The sequence below is a fragment of the Harmonia axyridis genome, chromosome 6 (assembly GCF_914767665.1).
Source record: "Harmonia axyridis chromosome 6, icHarAxyr1.1, whole genome shotgun sequence".
Taxonomy (NCBI): Eukaryota; Metazoa; Arthropoda; class Insecta; order Coleoptera; family Coccinellidae; genus Harmonia; species Harmonia axyridis.
This window is the reverse complement of record NC_059506.1, coordinates 3,378,590-3,405,795: the sequence shown is the minus strand read 5'-3', so window position 1 is coordinate 3,405,795 and position 27,206 is coordinate 3,378,590. Positions and strand designations below refer to the sequence as shown.

Below are 27,206 nucleotides of genomic sequence, written 5' to 3'. Positions count from 1 at the left end.
CACCACATCATTTTAAAAAATTCGCCAATAGGTTTCTAGCATTTTTAGAACGAAAACGAAAAATAAGCGTATTCTTTCATGAAAGAGTTTCTCGAAACGAACAATTGTCAAGTGAGTACCAATTTCTTTGAAATTTTTGCAGTTATGTTTAGCTTTAAGTTTATTATTGTGAAAACTACTACGATTAATCGGTAAAACATTTGTACGAGTTCCGCCTACTGATAAGGAATTTCTTATAATGAAGATTAAGTTTCCTGAATAGAGAATTTAACTCACTAGAATTTTCAAATAACACATTTATAGAACCCGTCAAATGGAACGTTAAATCCAAATTCGGATGACAAAGGTCCCAATAACCAAAATATGAATAACATCAATGGAGGTTCTAATAATCAGAATCAAAGCAGCAATGGCGATTCCTCTAACCAAGAAATGAATGATGGTCAAAATCAATCGAACAATCAAAACCAGTCCAATACTCATAATCAATCTAATGGTCAAAATCAATCTAACGAACAGAACCAATCTAATGGTCAAAATCAAGCGAATGAGCAGAATCAATCTGATGGACAGAACCAGTCCAATAGTCAAAACCAAAACAACGGTCAAGATTCATCTAGTAGCGAAAACCAGCCAAACAATCAAAACAACAACATGCAGAACCAATCAAACACTGATCTTAATAACCAGAATTCTACCAACAGTCAAAACAATACCAACAATCAAAGTGGTAATAATCAAATAAACAGCTCAAAAGGAACAGAATGTAAACAAAATGGTTTTTTGGGCGACCCCAAGGACTGCAAGAAGTTCTACAGATGTGTGGAGAAGGGTGATGGTAAATTTACAAGATACGAGTTTGCTTGTGGTACTGGAACAGTGTGGGATATAGAATTGGCAACATGCAATTACCCTTATGCAGCCAATCGTGAAGAATGTAAAAACCAAAGTTCATCTGAGGTTCCAATTGAGCCAGATACTCCAACTGAATCACCTCAACAAGAAACAACTTCCGGACCATCAACTTCTTCAGGAATGGAATCAACTACAACTACTCCAACAGATCCAAATCAGCAAGAATCTACTTCCGTAACATCAACTTCTTCAGGAATGGAATCAACTACAACTACTCCAACAGATTCAAATCAGCAAGAATCTACTTCCGTACCATCAACTTCTTCAGGAATGGAATCAACTACATATACTCCAACAGAATCAACTACATCAAGTCAAATAACACAATCAACTTCTAGCTCCTCGGAAATCGAATCTACTGAAAATCCTCAGACGACTAGCTTAAGTTCCGTTGATTCAAGCACAAGTCAAACGACAACTTCTAACCAAGAAACCACTTCGTCAGGAAATGAATCCACAACAAGTTCGCAAGCTATGACCACGACAGAATCTTTCCAATCAAGTACAACGACAAAGCAAGATTCTTCAACATCATCTTCGAATAAAGCTCCCACATGTACTCAAGAAGGTTTCATGGGAGATTCCATGAACTGTTCCAAATTTTATAGATGTGTTAGTAAGGAAAACAACAGGGGATTCACTAGGTATGAATTTTCCTGTGGTAAAGGTACAGTTTGGGATCAAGACAGCTTAACTTGCAATTACCCATCTGCTGTATCTGGCAAATGCGGAAACATTCCTGATGGAGCTGGAACTTCCTCAGTTCCTCAATCGGTAAGTTGAACACTTTCAATTTCACTTTATAGTTCTTCAATGGACTAGTTTTCATTTTTTTGTTAAGGATTAATTCTAAAAATTTAAGTAAAATGAAACAAAAATGTGGAAGAGTCATTGAAATATCTTTAGAAATGAAAAAGTTATGGGACTTTGAAGTTGCGCTTGGAAGAATAATTTCATAGTACGTGTAAGTGTCGTGACGTCACACACTAGACGACTGGTATTCGCAGAGTGCTTACGAATTCATTGGTGTACAATCACTTGTGCCGTTCGTGTCGTGTTTTGTTCGTTACACGATGGCTGAAATAACTTACTATATACATACATATAAATTACTTTTTTCTCTTTTTACTTTTTACTCCTCACATAAATATGTTTTGCCATTGATAGACTTCAACAACCAGTACTCAACTACAAACTGTTTATGAAACGTTTTTTAAATAAATCATCGTTATAAGTTGAACCATGATGAAGCAAACTCAAAAGTAGATACTTACTTGAAAAGTTTAACTCCTTTTATTTCTGCACTGACATAAGATGGATTTGAAGAAAAAAACTCCATCACAGCGAATATATCTATTTTAGGCAAATTGTCACTTTGTCCTTTCACGAAGCCTTCTTCCACTATGGTGGCATAAAAACAAAACTCGAGTTAAAACTACACTGTACAACTACAAACGGCGCGAGAGCCTTGGCGCGGCTAAGTATTTAAACGTAATTTATGGTGTAGCGATCACAGGCAAAAGCCGTGACGTCACAGACCAAAGACGTTCCGCGCTAAAATACGTAAATTTAAATAATCTATTTCTCAGTCATTTATTGCTGGATTTTCAAAATTTTTTCACTGATTTATCAGTTTTGCTCTATATTTTAATTCTATCGTGTCAAATATAGTATTATCAACATCACTAAACTAGTCCATTCAATTTGGTTCCAGACATCAACAGGAAGTTCAGCTACAACAAATGGGGAAGTCACTTCTACAATAAGCTCGATATCTACTAGTGTTGACAACACTGATACTACAATTGGAGAAATAATAAGCACTACCGCTTCTGGGGAATACACTACGGAAAATTTTTCACAAACTAGTGAATACTCAACACCACAAACTACTAGTACCACAGACGTATCCTCATCATCTACGTTAGAAAATATAGCATCAACATCTTATCCAACATCTGGAATGACTGAATCTGATAAAACAGATTCTACAACTCCCGTCTATTCAACCACATCTACAACTCTTGGAACTGAAAGTACTGGAACAACAACCTCTTCACCTGGAAGCACTACACCGATGATATCAGATTCTACAACTAATTCGTATTATACTACAACTAATTCAAATTCCTATTCATCAACAACTCTTGGAAATGAAAATACTGCTTCAACAACCAATCTAGGAAGCGAATCAACCACATCATCAACTGACTCGATGACAGAATCTTCATCAAGTTATGGTTCAACTGATTCATTGCCTACAGAAGTTGCCTCAACAACAACCTCCAGTGGTAACTATTCCACGAACTGCCCAGTGAGTGATCTCGAAGGTCATCAAGTGGCTTTAGTATGTCCGACAGGGTTTAGAAGACATCCGAAATACTGCAATCTTTTCTATCAATGTACCAACAGTGAGAACAGTCATGATTTCAAAGTTCTCGTCTTGAGTTGTCCTAATGGCACTATTTACGATGCAGAAAAAGTACAGTGCCTTCCAGAGAAGGAAACTTCAAGATGTCAAGGGACTTTCGCAGGAAAATCACTTTATGCGAAGACGTCCCACAATGCTTTACCAACAGTAAGTTTCTTAAAATGAATTAAATTAAATGAGAAATGCATTAACCTGAAGTCAGAAGCTATACATGACTAAATGCTGTTCAGAACACTGTTAAAGTAACCTTATGCGAAATTTCTTGAAAAATTCACATGAATACGAATTTGAACAATTGGACTAAACTCTTGACTTCACGTTAGTGTTTTAATGTTTTTTCCTTTTTGTTAGAAAGTAATTTCACCATTTCATACCAATTATTACTCTAAATTGTTATGTGTGTGGTAATTATTTAATTTTGTTGATATAATTATTGTTGTTGTTCATCCATATATTCTGTCGTTAATTCATCTTGCCAAAAAACACTCGAGCTTTTCTTTTATCAGATAAATTTCTCTTCAACTCAAAGTTTTGCCAATCACTAAAGGACCCCGCACGTTTAGTATGGGAAATGGCTTTCCGTGAATTTGGCTGAATTTTTGATATGTTGTAGTTCTTGATGAACTGATCAGAAAAGTCCTTAGCCAAAAAGCTCAAAAATGGACATTAGATAAAATCGCTCCTTATGTCGTTTGTTGAATACCTAATACCCAAGATGGACGAGAAATCGACAAACCTAGGTTTTCGTTCAACACTACGGGGTTGTTCTTGAGCGACGCACACGATTTCGATTCTTCGCATCACTAACTTGTCTCAACAGCTCAAATTTTTCCCCCAGCTTCACAATTGCCGGCCGAGAAGGTGCTTAACAACAACTCAGAAGTGCTTTAGTTTTACGAACTGTCACTGCAAAATTTTCAACTTTTCGTATTGAATTTTAACCATTTCAATTCGTTGTTGAAGCGTATATCATTCCATTTTCAGTAATGGCTTAGTTTTCAGTTATAGCATGTCAAAAGATGAATTCTTCATAAGAGACAGCTGCCTAGATATCAGGCTATTCAAAATGAAAGCTCTTATTGGATTAATGATTATTTATTTATGTTTTTTGCATTTTTGCGGGTCCCATATGAGCAAAAGGCATATCCAAATCTTATTAGCAAATAAGTTCTACCTCTTTTGTGATGATTTTTGTAGATTTTTATTAATATTTCAAAAATATATCAGTGCTACATACATGGTGGGCAAATAAGCGAGGTAAGCGGCAATATCTCAGGATCCACTCACCGTAGAGACTTGCGGTAAAAAATGTAGAAAAAGAAATCCCATCAAATTTGTATAAAAAACCAAAAGGTCGCAAAGCGATAGCTTCAGGCGTTCTGGAGGTATGGCCGAAAGAAGACACAATTAGTTTTTCAGTGCATCAGTTGAAGAATATCTTTTTTCGGCCATAACTCCAGAACGCCTGAAGCTATCGCTTTGCGACCTTTTGGTTTTTTTATACAAATTTGATGGGATTTCTGTTTCTGTCAGAACTTAAAGACACAATTTGGTTTTTCGCAGTGCATCAGTTGAAGAATATCTTCTTCCGGCCATAATTTCAGAACGCCTGAAACTATCGCTTTGCGACCTTCAGGCTTTTTCATGCAAATTTGATGGAACTTCTGTTTCTGTTAAGAAAATCCTATCATTACATTTGAAATTTCGGAGTAAAATGAGCAAAACAATGAACTTCTGACTTAGAGCCCCCTATCGAAAGCAGCAAAAACAAATTTATCATGAGTATATTTTGTCCTCATTCAACAAGATATTATCTTTCAGACGAGATCTAATTTGCTGAAAAATGTTGAGCCAAACTGGGTACAGGCATTTCAATCAGTTAGATTTCTCCCTTTCACCTACCCTTATTTGATGTCGTAAAATCGAAAGTGACAATTCAAAAAGATAGAGAATTTTCCAAGGATTACAGTGCTGATATTTTTTCTTCAACTTCATATGAAACATTTTCGAGTAAAATTCATTTTTCTACTCAACGGTAACTATTACGCCCCCTAGCGATAGAGGTATGAACTTCAAAACAATTTCCAATGTGTTTTCTTGTACGTACACTTTAGTGGTGAAATTTTTTACCGCAAGTCTCTACGATGAGTGAATCCTGAGATATAGCCGCTTACCTCCCTTATTTGCCCACCCTGTACAATATCATCAATTCTTTTGAGACAAACGAAAAGTTACCAAAAAAAATTTGTTTCATTATCAAATTAAAAATATTCTCTTTCTACAATGAAGATTATTGTTTAAGGAAATTAAGTCGAAATCCCATAAAAGTTGGTGATTTTTAGGAAGAAATATCTTGTTTTGAACTGAGCAGCCACGTTGTCGTATTCCCTCTTAAGGCTACCAAATGATGCAGACAAAATTGTTGTCACTGCTTACCCTTGATACTAAATATTCTACCTCCCCTTTAACAATTCACAAATAATCAATTTTTTCAGGTTCCAGTCCATCGCCGTGGACCTATCTGTCCCACCGAAGGTTACCATGAGATCGAATCAGCTGATTGTACCACAAGCTTCGTGAAGTGCCAAAGATCAAGCGGAAGAACTCAAAAAATGGAGGGTTATATGTACCAATGTCCTCCAGGTTTCGCCTTCTGGAACATCAGCAGAAGATGTGAGAGATTCTCAAGACAGCCTCACTGCTCCGGCATCAACTTCTTGGAGACCAGATGGGAAGTACCCATAGAATACTCCAACGTTTCATACAGAAGAAGGAAGGGACCCTGGTGGCTCCAATGGAAAAAATAAGGGGTTCTAGTGATGTTTTGAACTCGATAATTTCTAGAGAGCACTAAATTCTAGTGAAGTTTCTTCAAACGTGATATTTATATTTACAATTTACAAATGACGAAGTTACAAGAATTTTTTTTTCAAAATTTCCGTCTCTTTGTATATTTATTTGTACGTTGCTTCATTTTCGCGACTTTAATTTCGTACATGCGAGCGAATAAAAATTTTTTCTGAACTAACCTATCTTAGTTCACTTAAAATTTACGTATTTCGGGTAAGATTTTCGACTAACACTATTTATTATTTTCGAAAATGCTCACCCGATCGCTGGGAATATGGTTTTGGGTAATTTATTCTTAATCTTTTATTTATTTTCCGAATACTGCCGTCTGTGAATGTATGAAATCCTATTGATAATAATTTAGTAGCGTTGTTTAAGGTTAAGTCAGTTTGTACCAGAATTTTATAATAAAATTCTAAACATATATAAGAATGGATTTTATTTCAATCACCGTTGTGTGACCAATTACACTTATTGAACTGATTCTCGGAGCTTGCATATTGTGTGGGTTCGTTCATTATTTTGCTTTACGGCATGTACATGAATTGAAGACAAACAATATTCTACAAAACACGAGCAGTTCGTAATATTATGAGCAATCTTTAAGCAGGTATAGATCCGCAGTGTGCTGAATGGTGTTTTCCGAATATTAAAGTATGGTGATAACTGTGGATATGGAAATTTTGATGAAACAATGTTGTAAAGAAGTCAAATAAGTAAGTCAACATATAAATTAAAAAAAATCTAAAGCAAGTGTTTTTTATAACGGTGTGGTCCTAAAATTTTTTATAAACATGTTAGTGGTTATTTACATAGATGCCTACTTATACAAACTAAATTTCATTCAAATCTGTTGATAAGGAAATAGAAGGTATTTTAAATTTTTTGTTTATATTTTCTCTCGTCCTGTTGCAATAGATTCGAAATTTTTTATCTAACTTGTAAATGTTATTTTACGTCTATACGCAAAATTTCAACTTAGTTGAATCCTTTGATATTAGGTTTTTACTTTTTTAATTTATTTACTTTAATTACATTCAGGAGAAAGATGTCCTATAGTCCATTCATAAATAATACTAATAGTACACTTGAATATCTGCAAGAAGCGATAGTATTATATAAATTAACAGTATGTGGATAAAAGAAAAAATTCATAACTGCATTAATTATTGAATGTTTTTCAGCAAAACGATCGGATGAGTCTAAATTGGTTTTTAATTTATCACCATATGACATCAAAATTTAACTCATGACGTCATTCATCTTTACAGAGTTACGTAATTTTTTTTTAAATGACTACCCCAATTTGTTTCGCTAATTTATTAGATCTAAATTATGGTGTGAAAACATTGTTACCACAGATAAGAATTTTTTCGAGAAAATAAATGGAAAGTTTCATGAAAGAGAATCCTATTAAACCCACCAAACAAACGAGAGTACCAGGCAGCAGCCTAATGGAAAAATTATCACCGAATAATTTTTTGAATTTTTCATATGTTGTGAAGGGTGTTTTTTTTTGAAACTATAGAACTTCAAATTGCAATTAAACAACGATGGATTATTCGATTGACATGAATTTTATGTATCAGCAAGATAATCTTGTGGCATTACATTTTAATAGTATATTATTCAACGATCGGTAATGTAGGTCATAACTCACGCAGATGATTTTTGCAGCACGAGCCGCAGGTGAGTGCTGTAATTCATCAAGTGAGTTATGACCATTACCGCAATTTGAATACTATACTTTATCTACGACTATATCGTCTATATCAATAAATACTAAGAAAAAAATTCAGACTCAGAATAAAGTGCTACCAATCACAATCGAACTAGCTTCGGCTAGCTCGAATCCAGTACAGAGTACAGACATAGAAATTTATTGAAAAATCTTAAGAAATGCCTATAAAAATGCATTAAAATATACCAAAAAATATTCCCTGTAAACGATGACTTAATGATCTTACTGCTACACCAATCTTGAAAATTTTTTCAAACTCCTTTATATTTTTTCGGGCAGTTAATTCTGTATGGTAACATCAGCTGTTTGTCTTTTGGAAATGTATACCTTTATAATATTTCATCTTCACTATCTGACTTAATCGTTTTCAGCAAAACATTCACAATAATTAGATATCAACTTAATTTGAAAACGTCAAAAGTGACATTCCCTCGGACATTCCTCCCCTCAATAACAATAATGGAATGTTCCCTTTCGGCCAATCGAATAGAAGCAGAGAAGTATAGAAGCACAGATCCATATTTTCCGATTTATAATAGTGAGTTATAGTAGTGAGTTATTATAAATCACGCTGTTTGTTAATAGATACTATTAATTGCTCAAAAGCAGTTGAATAATGAGTTTATAATTCAATGGGAGTAGATAAATATGATTTCTGGCATATGACCGCCACGGCTGTCTCGGATGTAGTCCAATCTGGACGTCCAATTTTCGATGACTTTTTCCAACATTTGTGGCCGTATATCGGCAATAACACGGCGAATGTTGTCTTCCAAATGGTCAAGGGTTTGTGGCTTATCCGCATAGACCAATGACTTTACATAGCCCCACAGAAAGTAGTCTAGCGGTGTCAAATCACAAGATCTTGGAGGCCAATGAACAGGTCCAAAACGTGAAATTAGGCGGTCACCAAACGTGTCTTTCAATAAATCGATTGTGGCACGATCTGTGTGACATGTTGCGCTGTCTTGTTGGAACCACAGCCACAACCAGAAGTGCGTTTCATCGCTAAACAAACTAAAATGGACGTAGTGCGCGATACGTATTCCGCACAGAACCATTATTTTCGAAAAAAATTGCACTATTTGCAAGCGTTATTCAGGCGTGAGTCTATTCATGATGAATTGCCAAACCAAACTGAGATAAATTACTTGACAGCTGTTAAATCGGTCACCATCTTGAATAGTAATGCCACCTTAAAGTTATATACCTCGAAAAAAAACACCCATTTATCTAAATAAATCAACAGTATGTGGATAAAGGAAAAAATTCATAACTGCATTAATTATTGAATGTTTTTCAGCAAAACGATCGGATGATTCAAAATTGGTTTTTAATTTATCACCTTTAGTTACGTAATAATTTTTTTTTGAATGACTACACCAATTTGTTTTGCTGATTTATTAGACCTAAATTATGGTGTGAAAACATTGTTACCACAGATAAGAATTTTTTCGAGAAAATAAACTGAAACTTACATGATGAAAAAACGAACGAAAGTACCGGGCAGCAGCCTAATGGAAAAATTGTCACCGGTTAATTTTTTGAATTTTTCGTATGTTGTAGAACAAAAAAGTCTATTGGTTCAACTCAATCCTATATGACTATTTTTGGAGATACAGAGTGTCGAAGTTTGAGAATGGCATTTCTTTAAAATAACATTTCTCATAGGGAAACATCTTGAATAACACACTTACGCCGAGGAATATTGTGAAATTGCATTCTTCCAGAATGAACAGGGCCGTCCCTAGGGTATAGAGGCACATTAGGCGGTCATCTATAGGCCGCAAAATTCAAGGGCGGCATTTCAAGCTTGATCATCAAAAATCACATGTTAAGAAAGTACCGAATGCTATTCAATTCGGTCAGCAACAAAAGGAAGGAATATCATCAAATTTAATTAACATCAAAAACCATCAAATGTACCGCATTACGCATTATATATTCATAAATATCCAGTAATCCCCTCATAGTGCTGTTTACAAAATATTGACGCTAAAAAAACACATGCACTCATCAGACTTCTCGGCGTTCGCTTTGCTAAATGTTGCCAAATTTTATTGCCACTTGGAGTGGCTTCAGGATTAATTTTCTTTTGAATTCTCCGATCAGAATATTGATTCTCCAGAATGGGATGCAAAATATACGAGAAACGATTCCATTTCACCATTTCCGACTTGTCCCTCTTAAAAAATGTCATTTGAATAAATTCATTCATTTTGGAGTCATTAGGTCTCTCCAAAAACCCTCCAATACAAGTAATTCAATAAACTCTCTCTCTATTACAAATATTTGAATTCATATCAGTAAACGGTTCGTGTTTTGTTTCACGACTTTGCACGATCATACTCGGTTACACATCGCTTTGGATTGGTCAGTATCGGGTTTTAATTAATGTATCCAATCAAAAACAACGGAAAAAAGATCGAAATGGCAAGTATGACATTGCGGCGCCGCCACGAACTAAAACTAATATTTTCAATTTGGTCGAATGTCATTGCATTCAAAATTTGACGAGTGCATTCACCATGTTTTTAGACATCTTACAGGATTCAAAATTCAGCGTTGAAACGTCAGAGTAATTTATATAATATGTTAATTACTCTATGGTTGAAACAAACAAAAATGGATGCATTTAACGAATCAGATCTGGAAGTTTTAAATACTCCACCTAAAATTATTAAATCAGCTCATACAAAAACCGAAAGCAGGGCCCCCCGCAACCGCGCGTGCAACGCGTGCACCGCACGCGGGCGCCACTCTAAAGGGCGCCGAAATCTCTTATAGACCGCATGAAAAACCGAAGGACCAAAGGTTTTTGAAAATAGTATATTGTGCAACAAGTGGGGAAAGTCATACTTTTCTCGCGAGTGTGGAAGTTTGTGGCACGAGCCTGAAAGGCGAGTGCCGCAAACACACGAGCGAGAAAAGGACTTTCTCCACAAGTTGCACACTATACTTTTCCTACAACTACACAAAAATCAATAATTCAAGTAATGGACTTGATTCAAATCAAAATGACCTTCGTTGACAGTATGTGCTAATTTATTGCGTTTCTATAGAAACGACTCAAATGCCCAATTTCATTGGTCTACCAAGCGAGGTGTTGGCAAAGTGCCGTGGGGAATAATATTTCTCTAATTCTGTGGTTATTCCGTTCATTCTTCCTCATCTTGTAGAACGAAATCGTGCGAGAATATATCAGAAACGCACAGTTTTTATGGTAATATCACGGGCGTAGCCAGGGGGGGGGGTTTTGGGGGTTCAAACCCCCCCCGAAATGTTAGAGATGTCAAAAAAACTTTTTTTTCTCAAAATCTCGAAAATATTCTTTAATGGAATTTGTAAAAAGTGAATGAAATTATCACTCTCAGTTCAATTAATTTGTAATGTGAAATTTGAATTGAATTACCTCTACGTAATCTAATCAATTTGTGCTCACATGTGCCCCTCAAAGGAAAATTATGGTTTAGTTTGATTTTTTCGATCGTATGTAACGGGTGTTTTTTTTTCGAGGTATATAACTTTAAGTTGGCATTACTGTTCAAGATGGCGACCGATTTAACAGCTGTCAAGTGATTTATTCTCAGTTCGGTTTGGCAATTCATCATGAATAGAATCACGCCTGAACGACGCTTGAAAATAGTGCAATTTCATTTCGAAAATAATGGTTCTGTGCGGAATACGTATCGCGCACTACGTCCATTTTATTTTGTTTAGCGATGAAGCGCACTTCTTGTTGAATGGCTTCGTCAACAAACAGAACTGCCGCATTTGGAGTGAAGCTAATCCTCAAGTGTATGTCGAAACACCGTTACATCCAGAAAAACTGACTGTTTGGTGCGCTTTATGGGCTGGTGGAATCATTGGTCCGTACTTCTTCAAAAACGATGATGGCCAGAACGTTACAGTCAATGGTGATCGGTATAGAGCCATTATTACTAACTTTTTCATTCCTGAATTGAACAACCATGATGTCCAGGAGCTGTAGTTCCAACAAGACGGCGCAACATGTCACACAGCTCGTGCCACAATCGATTTATTTGAAGACACGTTTGGTGACCGCCTAATTTCACGTTTTGGACCAATTGGCCTCCAAGATCTTGTGATTTAACACCGCTAGACTACTTTCTGTGGGGCAATGTAAAGTCATTGGTCTATGCGGATAAGCCACAAACCCTTGAACATTTGGAAGACAACATTCGTCGTGTTATTGCCGATATACGGCCACAAATGTTGGAAAAGTCATCGAAGACGTCCAGATTGGACTACATCCGAGCCAGCCTTGTCGGTCATATGCCAGAAATCATATTCAAAATGTAATGCCACAAGATTATCTTGCGGATAAATAAAATTCATATCAATCTATCGTTGTTTTATTGCAATTTAAAGTTCTATAGCTCTAAAAAAAACACCCTCTATTTTTTTGGGTTCTGAATCCGAATTTGAGGTTTGGCACCAAAATTCTGTGACGGAACATTCAAAAAAATACAAAAAAAATTTAATCTTCTGTTATTTTCTTCCATAAAGTTTTTCGTCCGAAAAACCTGGCTCAAACGATAGTTCAAAATTGGCGTATTATATCTATCTCTGCTAAAACTCAGTTGATGGGGTAGTTTTAATTTCTTCGATTTATTTTCTCTGTTTCTGGGGTACAAAATTCGAATCTGAAGTTTGCCACCAAAATTTCATGATAAAACATTGAAAAAAATGCAAAAAAGGTGATAACTATCATTTTTTACCGGTTTTTTGCATATAAACTTTCTACTCATAAATTTGAATTTGAGTACTCTGTTGTATAAATACAACGACGGTATTTTTTTCCTAAACATATTTATAGGAATCGATGTAAAGAAATAAACTAAATTTCAAAAAGTGATTTTGAAAATGCTTTTTTTCTCAAAACATACTTGAAAAATAAAACTAGTGAAAATAGACTGAATGGGTTGGCTCTGTTAAAGTTGATACATTTAAAAAGAAAAACATAAGATTTTTTTATAATATGTAAACCCCCCCGAAACTGAAACCTGGCTACGCCCGTGGGTAATATTTTATTATTCTATGTTGGTACTTCGAACTTTTCGCCACGGCTTTATCTGTCAATTCATCAGAAATCAGTTCTGCCAACCAACATTTTTCAATGCAAAAATCACTAAAATATATTTATGGAAATATTTCATTAATTTCAATGAAAATGCAATGAATTAGAGAAAATAATGTATAATACTCGTACAGAAGGCTCATTCTACCACTCGTTCATTCCAAAACTCGCCACTTCGTGGCTCGTTTTTGAATTTTGAACTCGTGGAAGAATATCAATGCCTTCTGCACTTGTATTATAAATAACTATTCCCACAGTATGAGCAATACATAGTTTTGGAATTGAGTAGGCTGTGGAGAATACGCTACTTTTCATAGCAGTTGTAGGAAAAGTTTATTTTTCAATTTTTTCAACAATTTTCAACGTGCAAAGACATCTATTACACATCCAAACAACTTTTTTTCAATTTATGCAAGTTCCCGAACGTCGCAATCCGTATAAAATAGCCTCGGCCGCAGATTGCAATTATACGATTCTTTTCGAGTGAATAAATCATAAATAATCATCTCTTTGTCGGTACAGGATTTCTTTATGGACCACTTGCACCGGACGGCGGGCACCATTTCTTCGATTATCACAAGCACACGCATATGGTAAACATAAACAATCATCAATACCGAAACGTCCGAAACGATAGCTTTTAGTCAGGGGAATTACTGAAAATTGCTTACGTATCCATGTGTAGAAAAATACTACAGGTTACGGAGAATTTCTGAAACTACCAAAATCTGCAAGCTACGCTTTAACACCAGAAGGCGTCGTAATCCAAATAATATTTATTTCATTTCGAAACGTTTAAGGGTCAAGACGCAAAAAATTAAAATACTCAGATAATTTAAAATTGAAAAAGATTTGTATTTTGTGTAATTGTGGTTTGTTTCACTGTTTTTTGTTGTGATGGTAAGTACATATCCACATACAGCATTATCATTATTCATTTCATTAGGTCTATAAAATTCGTTATTTTATTTTTTCTGCTTCAAATGGTGCAACTTCCTAAATTAGCCCATACCTATACAGGGTGTCTCATAAGTGGCACGTCACAGTGACACCGGAGGTAGGTCAGCTAAAGAGGGACCTAACCAGCCTAACATGACCCCAGTAAAAGTTGCATGGTTTTCGAGTTATTACCAAATTACGTTTTTCAGTGAATTTTCACCTTTTTTAACATTGTCAGGGTCAGAATTCTGCTGGAAAGCTCTCGAAGCTTATTTTTTTTGTTGTAATGGAATCTTAAATAGTTATTTGAGATGACATGAGTATGATTCTGTCTAAAAGTTATGAGGATTTCCGTAAATTAATGGATAAATCTTGATTTCAATTGCTAGCAAAACGAGAGAAAAAAATCCTTGAAACAAAACGAGCAAGTAACATCAAAAAATTGGTCATTTTAGACAGATTTAGAAATGGTACAATACACGAATCTTATGCCCATAAAACTAGGTATTTTCATCATTTTACCGATGCCCTACTTAACTAAGTTGAAACTAGGAACCCCGCTATCAGGTAATTTTGCCGCTTGCTATGACATTACATTTGATACCGGGCTTTGTTATTATTTGTTAAAGTCACAATAGGGAAAAAGATGGATTAGGGGAAGCGAAAAAGGAACATTATTGAAAAAAAAGGTAAATTAATTAAAAACAGACTTAACTTATGGTCCGGGCTGCGTCGAATACGCGTTCACGCAATTCTTCCTCGCTTCTTATTCGACGCAGCCCGGACCATATCGGAAATTAGTTTCTATGTTGGCACTCCGAACTTTCCGCTACGGCTTTATCTGTCAATTCATCAAATTGCCTCAAAGAAATCAGTTCTGCCAACCAACATTTCTCAATGCAAAAATCACTAAATTATATTTATGGAAATATCTCATTAATTTCAATGAAAATGCAATGAATTAGAGAAAATAATGTATAATACTCGTACAGAAGGCTCATTCTACCACTCGTTCATTCCAAAACTCGCCACTTCGTGGCTCGTTTTTGAATTTTGAACCCGTGGAAGAATATCAATGCCTTCTGCACTTGTATTATAAACAACTAAAATTGAATCGTAATTTTATAAAACGGTGTCATTTATGCATTAGAGTCCGAGGGAAACAGTTTGAACATTTACTGTAAGTTAGATTTAAGCATTAAATAAATAATCGAAAGTTAAGTCTGTTTTTAATTAATTTACCTTTTTTTTCTATAATATTCCTTTTTCGCTTCCCCTAATCCATCTGTTTCCCTATTGTGACTTTAACAAATAATAACAAAGCCCGGTATCAAATGTAATGTCATAGCAAGCGGCAAAATTACCTGATAGCGAGGTTCCTAGTTTCAACTTAGTTAAGTAGGGCATCGGTAAAATTATGAAAATACCTAGTTTTATGGGCATAAGATTCGTGTATTGTACCATTTCTAAATCTGTCTAAAATGCCCAATTTTTTGATGTTACTTGCTCGTTTTGTTTCAAGGATTTTTTTTTCACAGCAGGTGTCCAAAGTCGAAGTTCTCGTTTTGCTAGCAATTGAAATCAAGATTTATCCATTAATTTACGGAAATCCACATAACTTTTTGACAGAATCATACTCATGTCATCTTAAATAACTATTTAAGATTCCATTACAACAAAAAAAATAAGCTTCGAGAGCTTTCCAGCAGAATTCTGACCCTGACAATGTTAAAAAAGGTGAAAATTCACTAAAAAACGTAATTTGGTAATAACTCGAAAACCATGCAACTTTTACTGGGGTCATGTTAGGCTGGTTAGGTCCCTCTTTAGCTGACCTACCTCCGGTGTCACTGTGACGTGCCACTTATGGGACACCCTGTACATAGGTATACCATAATATTATTTTTATTTCCCTCAAATAGGGAAGTATTGTTTGTAATCGTGAAAAAATCGAATCGGCTTTGATATTTTGAATTTGTAACCTGGATCCACCATCATATTAAACTTAATTTTTTTTTTAACATGCACCCTGGATCTGTATTATTTATTTAATGTTTGTAGCCGTTTGACATTCTAAAAAAATTATATTTCACCTTTGCCAAAAATTAATTATTATAACAAGAACAGGGTATGTGCTTCAGATCGGGGGACCGCCCCCCCCCCCCCTAAAATTCTGCTGGCCCAGCCTAAAATGTGACATACTAAGGCTAAAAAATTAGCAGAATTAGTTTCGCTTTACTTTGGCCCGCCCAAAAAAAATCTGGCGCCCTCTTGGCCACCCCTGTTTTCGAAAGCTGGCGTCGCCACTGATTATCTGGTTTGGCCATCTTAGCTATAGAGCAAGGGATACTCGATAAAATTGATTTTGATGATATTATAAAAGAATTCGCAGCAGCCAAATCTAGAAAAACATCCATTTAATTTGATCCTATAATAGAATATTTTATTTGTTATTTGTTTATTGTTTGGTTTATATATTTATGAATAATTTAAAGAAGAATAAAGCTCAGGTTTTGAAACCTCTGTAGTTTCATTACAATATTAATATAAATAAAGTTCTTAAGGCATTCAATAAAGGTTGCTGATAATTTTTTTTAACCCTTCTACACTAAATTCCTAACAAAAACCGAAATTTTTTTTCCGATTATCTTGCGACGTTTGCCTCCACTTCCCCCCTTTAAGGGGCGCCAAAATATTTTCGGCACGCGGGCGTTGATGATCCTTGCGGGGGCTCTGACCGAAAATTTACTACCTCAGAAATCAAAGGATACATAAAATACTCATTTTGGAGAAGGAAAGAGAAAAGATTCTTTCTCAAAATAGTTATTTGTGGCATATTTTAATTATTCGAAGTAGAAGTTGCTGAAGGACACATTGATAGTTCAATGCGAAATGGGATGAATAGATCAAATATCTATGTAGATTGTTGTTTTGAGGATACAATCGTTTCGTGATGTTTTGTTAACCTGTACCTAAATTTTTCCAGTGGTTATTGAGTTATCAGTTTGAGCATTCAATAAGAAGGAAGCGCGTCAAAAAATTTACAGAGTGGTTATAACAACATAAAGAAATTAGTAAAATTCATAAAACCCCTTGCATTCCCTGATAAATGTGATGTGATTCATTTTTATTACGATATAACGGTTGTCGGTTAGATTAACTAAAGGAGGATTTGTAATGATAAGATCCTCCTAAAATTCGACATGAACATTCGAGTGATTTTATAGGCACAAATTAAATTTCAACTTAGTCGGATATGTTGTTTAGGAAATATTTCTGTCGCTATTTTTTCCTGAAGTTTTTCAATATAAGCTTGAAATTCTTTCGAGAATTTCGAATTTTCGAGATTATAAGGAATAAAATCGAACTAAGAGGGGTTTATACCAAGTGGCATTCTCGTGACCTGCCAAAGTTCAACTAGTCCTCTCTCCTCAGCGTTTTTGAGATCCCACCACTTTTCATGATGAGTGAAGCAATATCAAACGTTTCTATAATTTACTGTCCTTTTCTACCACATGCAAGAATTCAAAATACGTTTTTTCGTCTTTCTTTTTTATTTTAGAAGAACCGCATTTCAACCTTCGTTAAAGTCTTTTGTATAATATTTTTATGTGAAAATTCATGAAAAAATAAATGTTTGTTCGGAAAGATAATTCATGCATTTATTTTTCTTTCGATAAAAAATCCATTTAATTCTTTTTGTTTTCCATTTCAAATAATTACTAAATAAGTGACGAACCCTTTAAAATGAATAATATTACAAACCTTATAACGGGTGTTTATTTTCGAGGTATATAACTTTAAGTTGGCATTACTGTTCAAGATGGCACCGATTTAACAGCTGTCAAGTGATTTATTCTCAGTTTGGTTTGGCAATTCATCATGAAGAGACTCACGCCTGAACAACGCTTGCAAATAGTGCAATTTTATTTCGAAAATAATGGTTCTGTGCGGAATACGTATCGCGCACTACGTCCATTAGCGATGAGGCGCACTTCTGGTTGAATGACTACGTCAACAAACAAAACTTCCACATTTGGAATGAAGCTTATCCTCAAGTGTATGTCTAAACACCGTTACATCCAGAAAAACTGACTGTTTGGTGCGCTTTATGGGCTGGTGGAATCATTGGTCCGTACTTGATGATGGCCAGAACATTACAGTCAATGGTGATCGGTATAGAGCCATGATTACTAACTTTTTCATTCCAGAATTGAACAACCATGATTTCCAGGAGCTGTGGTTCCAACAAGACGGCGCAACATGTTACACAGCTCGTGCCACAATCGATTTATTGAAAGACACGTTTGGTGACCGCCTAATTTCACGTTTTGGACCTGTGAATTGGCCTCCAAGATCTTGTGATTTAACACCGCTAGACTACTTTCTGTGGGGCTATGTAAAGTCATTGGTCTATGCGGATGAGCCATAAACCCTTGACCATTTGGAAGACAACATTCGCCGTATTATTGCCGATATACGGCCACAAATGTTGGAAAAAGTCATCGAAAATTGGACGTCCAGATTGGACTACATCCGAGCCAGCCGTGACGGTCATATGCCAGAAATCATATTTAAAATGTAATGCCACGAGATTATCTTGCGGATAAATAAAATTCATGTCAATCGAATAATCCATCGTTGTTTTATTACAATTTAAAGTTCTATAGCTCTAAAAAAAACACCCTTTATAAATCGATGGTCTCTAGCGGAAAATAAAGCGTACTCAAATTTTTGTACTGATCGCTGAAATGGTGTAGACCCCTCTTAATGGACTCAACTGCGGCATATGAGATCCTATCCTGAAAATTTCAAGTTTTTAGATTTTTTCGATTAATTTCATTAGAGTACATTACCATCTTAAACTTCGAAGAATACAGACTTCGTGACTTGCTAAATACTAAATAGTAACACAAATGTTTTCGGCCTACCTACCATATTATCATATGATCTACAATTTGTAATGGATCATAAATCATCCATGTGTTTATAGATAATTTCCATCTTTATGTCGACTGTCCACTGCTTCGACTATATTTTCCCAACTATTAATTTGAAATATACAGTGGGCTCTCCCTTTTGTCTCCTCGAAATGTCATTTTCATCGATATCACTGAAATGTCAATCTAATTCTTCATATTTTTTCGAAAATATTTCACGCAGCCAGTGAGACAAAGCCGACTTCTTGGAGAACAGAAACACCCTTAGCATAATCTGTTTTAGAAAGTGATGATTCTTCGAAGAAAATGAATTCTAATACGAAAAGCGACGAAAAATATCCACTGCTATATTTAATTGTAGACAAAGATGATGGAGGATCCAAAAACAATAAAAAATTTTTCGACAGAAGATCTGGGATTACAGTGGGAGCTTCTAATATACTGGAACAATGGCCAGGTGAGTATTTTGCAATTTAACAAAACTTGGCAATTGTTTTTAAGTTAAATCTATGTTGTGAAACACTGCAACTTATTGAGCATTATTAGGTACCTACCTATCTTTTCCTCTTTACTCATGGTGAATTGAAATTTAATAAATATTGAATGAAAAGAGACAAATATTATTGATTAACTTTACCCGAGACATTACCTAGTTCCGAATATCATCACAATATTACGTATTTTCAATATCGTTGAATTTCAATGTGAATTTAATTTGATTCTTTGATTTGAAATAGGAAATTTTCACTGTTCACTTTGCGAATGAAGTATAATAAAAAATTTTAGACATAAACAGTCCTCTGAGAATGTTTTTTTGTCACTGGGTTATCACAAATATCGCTATCATTCACAACTCGAATATTCTGAGAACTTTACAATATGATTCATTGCTTCTTTTATTATCCTATCAAAAAGGTAACGGATTGTCGGAATTTTCTTTGTCGTTATACTCAGTTTCATCTGCCATCTAGTTATCCTAGTTCAAAAAGAAGAAATCAAAATGCTTTCAAATAGGAAAACAATACTTTTTCTGATTTTGCATGGGGGTCAAAATATTAAGGGCCTCGAGAATTCATCAATTGTATCAAGCCTGTGAGCGTAAAATCTTAAAACGCCTTGTTTTAAAGGTAATTCGATTTCTTTTTCAACGAAGGTCAGACACTTCAAGTTTTTTGTTAGTGCTTACCATAAAGTAATAAACAAAGATAGGGAGATTATACGCAATTTTTATATCTCCCCAGCATGGTTAGATTACGTTGTCGGATTGTGATATATTTTCGAATCCACAATTTTGCTATATCGTTATGAATGTATATTATATTGAATTAAATATGTTTATTTGAGTGATTCCCGATTAAATATGCAAATTTGATATTTGGAATCCGATATTATTCCTAATTGTCGAATATATAATGAGCAGAATATTTATTCTTTTCTGTATCTACCTGCTGAAATCCAAGGATTGACAACTTTTGCTCCCCTAGTGTCATCGGCTGTTTTATGTCGTTTGGCGCGCTTGAAGTTTGTTTTCTGAATTTCTGATATATTTAGGTATTTATTTCAATATATTTTGAGTTGATATGAAACGTTGATTCACTGTGGGACATAAGAAGTGTGTTTTTTGTGGAGAAACTCGAGAATTGAGAGAAATATCGTATCATCGATATGTTTTCATTTCCGCGCGCTTCATGTCAAATTTGATAGTTCATGTTGAGGACAAAACTTGCTACTGAAAATGACACATGCCACATCCCTCTGCCTAGGTTTATTACTCTGAGGTGCTTCCAAACACAAAAAATACACTAGTTACGATAACAAGAGTTGCAATGAAATATGAAAATAATGAGAAATTTGCACTATTAAAGATTTTCGAAATGTTGTCTATTATTTTATAGGTAAAGTCTGGAGAGCGAGGTGGTCATTCGATCGACCCTCTTCGTCCAATCCATTTCTCTTGGAAATGATCTGTTACTGTTCTATACTTTTTTTATTTTTTGGGAAGTACCCATTAACAAAAAAGGTCGCGTGTTTCTCATTTTTGAAAAGGGAATCGAATTATCGAATGAAAACAAGGTGTCACTCGACCCCTCCTCTTTCCCATTTAACATTTTAGGGGTTGCTGTAATTACGCTTACAGAGTTGATACAAATTGATCGAAACCAACTATATAAAATGTCCCGCTACGGTCCAAAGTTTACTTTTTTTTTGCATTTTCCTAATTCATTACTTTTTGCAGTGTACCATTCTTCGTCCGATCAAATACGCCTTGTTATTTATTATATAATCTCTCCGGCATACCCCAAATAACATTGAACTCTTCGTTTCTAGCTTCATTCTCCATATCGGATGGCAGATCATCGTTTGAATTCGAAATAAACAATTTTCAGATAAAACTCTAACAAAGCTTAACATAAAAAATTTAGTGACAATTATTCCACTTATGCCCGTTGCCAAGGTGAATCACACTCTGAGTTTTTGAATTCCATACTGTATTATTAACGCACCCATGTCATTAAACAGCCGCATCGTTTAAAATTTAATGCGTTAATAATATCTATATCCTACCTGTTACGTAAATAAGTACTCACATCGCCAAAATTCTTGGATCCCCTTATGCTTGTCGAAATAAGACACTATTATTATAAGTCGAGAAGTGTATTACAAAGAACATATAATTAGTTTATATAATGGATGAATTTAATCTTAACTGAACAAGAAAAATATTTCAAACGAAAAATAATGCATAATACAATGATTAGCAGAAACTGAAATCCACTTTCGAGCGAAATAAAAATGCATTAATATTCGGTCTCTCCTCCTCTGTTCTGTAGTAAAGTGTTTACGCTTCTGTGTATGGAAAAAATAAGAGAGTTTATGGTATCCATTGGGATTTTGTTCCATTCTTCTTAGTTCTCGAGTATGAGTTCCTGGAGGTTACTCGGGGGATTAATTCTGATTGAGATTGCTCGTTTAACAAAATGTGCTACATGTGCTAAATGGGATTCATGTCTGGCGAATTTGCTGGCCACGGTAATCTATGAATATTCGCTATATCTAGTGTATTTTGTACTCTTTTCGTACGTAGCCTAGCATTGTCATCCATAAATGTTGAACTTGCTCCAATTTAATGTGGGAGAGAATAAATAATGGGTTCAATAATGTTTCGAACAGATCTTTCCCCTGTCATAGTGTCTAGAATGGTAATAAGCTACGTACGATGACCTCGATGCCTTCTCAAAACTTTACTGATCCTCCTTTATATAAAACGACTTGCTGAACCTCTCCAAACTCTGTGTCGCCGATTATTACTAACTCAACCAATTCTGGTTTCGTTCGAAAGAAGAACATTTCGCCACTGACCCAACAGTCAGTCTCTGTGTTCCTGTGCACACTAAAAACGAGCGGCTAAGTGTCTGGGAAGTAACCTGGGTATTCAATGGTCTCCTGGATCGCTAATTGGCTCTAGCAAGCCTCGGATATATTATGGTAGGTACTGGAAATTAAGCGACCAAACGTTCTTCTCAAATGACTTCGGACAGCTTAGACTGTTATGGTTCGATTTCAACGTACATATCCCGCTAGATACCGACCTTCTCTTGCATTAGCTACACAGGGTGTATCAGTTTTAATCGTTAAAAATTTAGGTAATGGGATATTCTCCTCGTTGTCCAGATTCGAAAAAATGTATATTATATTCCTCTATCACGATCCATAAGAGAGAAAAAAAAGAGAATAGTTATTTATAATACAAGTGCAGAAGGCATTGATATTCTTCCACGAGTTCAAAATTCAAAAACGAGCCACGAAGTGGCGAGTTTTGGAATGAACGAGTGGTAGAATGAGCCTTCTGTACGAGTATTATACATTATTTTCTCTAATTCATTGCATTTTAATTGAAATGAATGAAATATTTCCATAAATATCATTTAGTGATTTTTGCATTGAGAAATGTTGGATGGCAGAACTGATTTCTTTAAGGCAAATTGATGAATTGACAGATAAAGCCGTGACGGAAAGTTCGGAGTACCAACAAATAATAATAAAATATAACCATGAAAACTGTGCGTTTCTGATATATTCTCGCACGATTTTGTTCTACAAGATGTGGAAGAATGAACGGAATAACCACAGAATTAGAGGAAAAAATTTTTATGCAATATCTTCCATAAAAAAGCTTGGATTCAAACGAAATTTTGCATGCCTACTCTACTCCCTGAGGTCCATTTTATAAAGATATTTTCGATTTTGGGGGAACACCAGTGGCGTGCAATTCGGTCACATCTCAATTATTTATTTCGGAGAGAAAAGTATATTGCTGTTTTTTTGAAGGAATGAATGAAGCAATATCGAACTGCTTGTTCAATTTGGAGTAAAATTTGCTTTTACAGAACAAAATTTGAAATTCCAGATCCAGAGATTATTATTTTTTTCGAAAGACGTAATAACTCGAAATTGGCTACACATTCATAATTTAGTCAGCCACGAACTGAATTCGGTAATATCTCGGAGAGATATCTCGAAACAATCGATTTGACTGTTTGTTACATCAAAAAGAAAGTTTATAGTAGTCCCGTGACAACCCGTGACAAGCTGATCCTGCGAAAAAAAGATGTCCACGTTGAGATGAGACAAAATCAGGAAATGATGAAAGATGCAGTTAATTCATTAGTTCGCCGTTGTCCGAAATGCGTCGTGGCTGACGGTCTGCATTTTGAACATATGCTGTGATATCATATCTATTTTTCTCTACCTTTTGATTTTCAATAAATTTCCTATTTTATTTGTAGCCAATTTCTAGTCAGCACGCCTTTTAAAAAATCTAATTATCAATGAAACAGAAATTTTTAATTTTTTTTTTAAATGGCCCTTAGAGAGTAGGGTAGGCATGCAAAATTCCGTTCGAATCCAAACTTTTTTATGGAAGCTATTGCATGCAAATGATTTTTTCTCGTGAACTTCAAACACCCTGTATCTCTCTTAAGGATCGAGATAGAGGTATATAATATACATTTTTCCGAATCAGAACAACAAAGAGACTATCTCATTAAATTTTTAATGATTGAAACCGATACACCCTGTATGTAGCCCAGTTCCACGTCTCCAGAGAAAGCTGTTTCCAAGTAAAAATGCACTATTTAGATTACTGAAGTGAATCAATGAATGTTCTTTTCAATGATATCAGCCAAATGACCGCCACGGCAACGCTTGAAGCATTATATCCTTTTCATTAAATTTTCCATCACCAATTCGCACATTTGCGGCTGTATGTCCTCGATAACTTCACGAATTCCATATTTAAGTTCTTGAATCGATTGTGGGGCATTGACAGAGACTTTATATTTCACGTAGAATATATAGAAAGATATGAAAAGAGCCTCAAGGTGTTAAATCACAAGATTTCGGTAGTCAAGATTCGGTAGTGGCATTCATGCCACATTATCAACAGGCTTCAGTCCGTCTTGTTAAAAATAAACGTCATCCACATCAATATCTTTCAATTCCAACCATAAAAAATCATTAATCATAGCTCTATTACGCAATCCATTCACCGTACCAGTTTCACCAGCCTCATTTTCGTACTTATCTAAAGTAGAAGCTGTTTCACGATGATCCAGAAGTGATTCATTTTTGCGAACTGTGACTCCACAATCGTCACCATTTTTTTAGTGAATTCTAACAATTTCAATGCGTTGTTGAAGCGTGTATCGTTCCATTTTTAGCAATGGCGTAGTTTTTACCTGCTAAATGTCAAAATATAACAGCCTCAGAAGTGACAGCTGCCCAGACAGCGGGCCATTCAAAATAATAACTGAACTTTGTGACCTGCAATATCTTTAGCTGCGGGCTCGAGATTCAATGAGTCTTTTGAAATAATTCTTATAAAGCAAAAATATATGTTCATGCGAATTATTTCAATGTGAAGGCCTTAATATGTGAAGGCCCCATCATCTTGATGATGGAAACCACCCAATAAACTATCTAACACACAGTCCATCATCAATTTCAAGACAACAATTACATCGGTACCACCCTGGAATATTACCTACAGTCAGTACTTGAAAACCTCAAATTCTTCCTAAAACGTGCAAACTTCACTCTTTAAGCTCTTTCCTGACTTGTCGTTGTGATGTATACCGCACACCCATACTGCACCAACAAGTCAAGAAAGAGCCCTACTCAACAAATAATCTCCATTCAAACCAATGATATTTCTTCTTTAAGGATACCTCAGTACCTGCTGGGTTTCATCTCTGGTATTCATCCTGGCCATCCTGTCGATGTTCGTCTTACTCATGACCGCACTATCCACGTACAAGTTCCACCGCATACCAAGATGTATCATCGGCGACAACCCAATGTTAGACAACAGCACCATCCACCTGGTGCACGGATCTGATCCGTGGAACCAACAGCAGCTGGACATGGTGGAGAAGATCATCCAGGTCTTCCCCAACCATAGGATCCATCTGATAATGATCAAGAGACAGACGTTCCCGACCGTGTTCGAGGAGGTGGAGGCCACCACCAAGATCGAGAGACCTAGCCCAGTCCCCCCATCTACCGTGGTCACAGCGTCGAGCAGGAAGCTGCTGAGGCTCCTCGACGACCCGCTGGACAAGACCAGCAGCCTCTTTGGTAAGGATGACATGGCTAGTGACTTGACCAGCGATTCTCTTTTCGGCTGGCCATTTTTTGACCCAAGAGACTTCATCAACACGTTCCTGAAACGATCGATACGAAGGCCGATGAAGAGCAGGTCGACCACCGTTAGACCGACCAGGGTGACCAACATAGCGGCGCTGCTTCTTAGGTACCCTTCGATTTTCGTCGAGACCTTCACCTTCGAAGGAGTGTTTGAGAAATCACCCTTATTTTTGACATGGCACCATTTGAACGACGAAACTAAGATATTCGCCATCAGGGTGCTGCAGTTGTGGCAGTATGGCGGCCTCTCCTTCGATTTGGTGCGGACCAAGAACATGTCCGAGGTCTATTCCCCCACCACGGAGAATTTCCTGGTTACCACTGACCGTGTCAGGACCAAACTTGTGAATGGCACCGCTTTGAAAGAGGCCAAAAAGGAGATGCAAGAAAAAGACAACGACGATTCCAACACTTATGTAGATTCGTTGCTCTACCTCGGATATTCCAATTTTCAAATGATACCTGGTGGCATCGTTACTTTAGCTGAGAATGGATGTCATATGGAGACAAAGTCGGCTTGCCATTCATTCTTCGGAGAAATATTGCTCAATTTGAAGTACGCAAGTAGACTGACCACCCCTGAAGATGTCATAAAGGGAGCGTTGAAATTTTTTTTAAACCCTCCCCATAAAAGTTATAGGAAACCATGAGGATGTATAAGTAGTAGTAGATGTGGGGTGATTTTCTATGTTTTCAACATATGTATAATATATTTACTTATTTATTTGGTCTTTGTTCATTTCATTATAGAATAACCTGGATACATTTTGTATGTTCTTGAGAGGGTATGAAAAAAACCTCTAGTTTTTTTTTTATTTCCAAGAAAAAACTTCGGTATGTATGGAGAATCATACGAATAAGTTCAGAGTAAACGATAACATCAAAGAGTCCAATACCTATGTAAATTATAACCCCACAAATGCAAGGCCGTAGAAATATTTCCAAAATATAAAATTTCAGCATTCTCTCTAACTCTAAGACGAAGAACAAAAATTCTTCCATAAAATGAACCAATACACTTTTTACTTTTCTCTTCACGGCTATACACTTACCGTTGTTTTCATTATTTTGTATCATTTTCCTCACAAAATATTAATACTGCAGTTATCAAAGAACTGAACTGAGTTATTCGCATCGAAAAATTGTCTGTGCTGTGTTTTACAATTCAATGTGTTTCATTCAAATTGCAATTTATTTGTAGAGACATCAGTTTTGAATTGACTATACTGGGTGTTCCTAAATTGGAGGTACAAACGAAAATGACAGATTCCTCGGATTATTTAAAAAAATAAAGTCCTATAACATGGGTCCGGTAACGATTTGTTTTCGAGATGAATGGTGTTTTTTTAAAGCTATAGAACTTTAAATTGCAATAAAACAACGATGGATTATTCGATTGACATGAATTTCATTTATCCGCAAGTTAATCTTGTGGCATTACATTTTAAATATGATTTCTGGCATATGACCTCCACGGCTGGCTCGGATGTAGTCCAATCTGGACGTCCAATTTTCGATGACTTTTTTCAACATTTGTGGCCGTATATCGGCAATAACACGGCGAATGTTGTCTTCCAAATGGTC

At 35.6% G+C, this 27,206-nt stretch overlaps 2 protein-coding genes across 6 annotated transcripts in view; both read left to right on the top strand.

Moving 5' to 3' along the window:
• LOC123681649 (uncharacterized PE-PGRS family protein PE_PGRS54-like) overlaps positions 1–6,261 on the top strand; it is a 48,790-nt gene extending 42,529 nt beyond the window's left edge. For all 4 annotated transcript variants that reach the window (XM_045619875.1, XM_045619874.1, XM_045619876.1 and 1 more), the window contains 3 exons: positions 304–1,689; positions 2,630–3,493; positions 5,842–6,261. In XM_045619875.1, coding sequence (XP_045475831.1) covers positions 304–1,689; positions 2,630–3,493; positions 5,842–6,153 — 2,562 coding nt within the window. In that variant the 3' untranslated portion in view covers positions 6,154–6,261. The remainder of the gene's footprint in view (positions 1–303; positions 1,690–2,629; positions 3,494–5,841) is intronic.
• A 632-nt stretch (positions 6,262–6,893) lies between these two features.
• Positions 6,894–26,346, top strand: LOC123681650. Of its 2 annotated transcripts, none has more exons than XM_045619878.1 (3): positions 6,894–6,912; positions 19,201–19,374; positions 25,140–26,346. In XM_045619878.1, the coding sequence occupies exons 2-3, from the start codon at positions 19,224–19,226 to the stop codon at positions 26,270–26,272; spliced, it is 1,284 nt and encodes a 427-aa protein (XP_045475834.1). In that variant the 5' UTR covers positions 6,894–6,912; positions 19,201–19,223; the 3' UTR covers positions 26,273–26,346. The 2 variants fall into 2 exon arrangements, with proteins under 2 accessions (XP_045475834.1, XP_045475833.1); XM_045619877.1 differs by lacking the exon at positions 6,894–6,912 and adding an exon at positions 19,019–19,143.
• Positions 26,347–27,206: the final 860 nt, after the last annotated feature.

Excerpts from the sequence above, each read along its gene's own strand:
- LOC123681650 (XM_045619878.1), top strand. The coding sequence starts at position 19,224 with ATGAATTCTAATACGAAAAGCGACGAAAAATATCCACTGCTATATTTA. Across the intron at positions 19,375-25,139 it reads TATACTGGAACAATGGCCAG|GATACCTCAGTACCTGCTGG; the intron begins GTGAGTATTTTG and ends TTCTTCTTTAAG.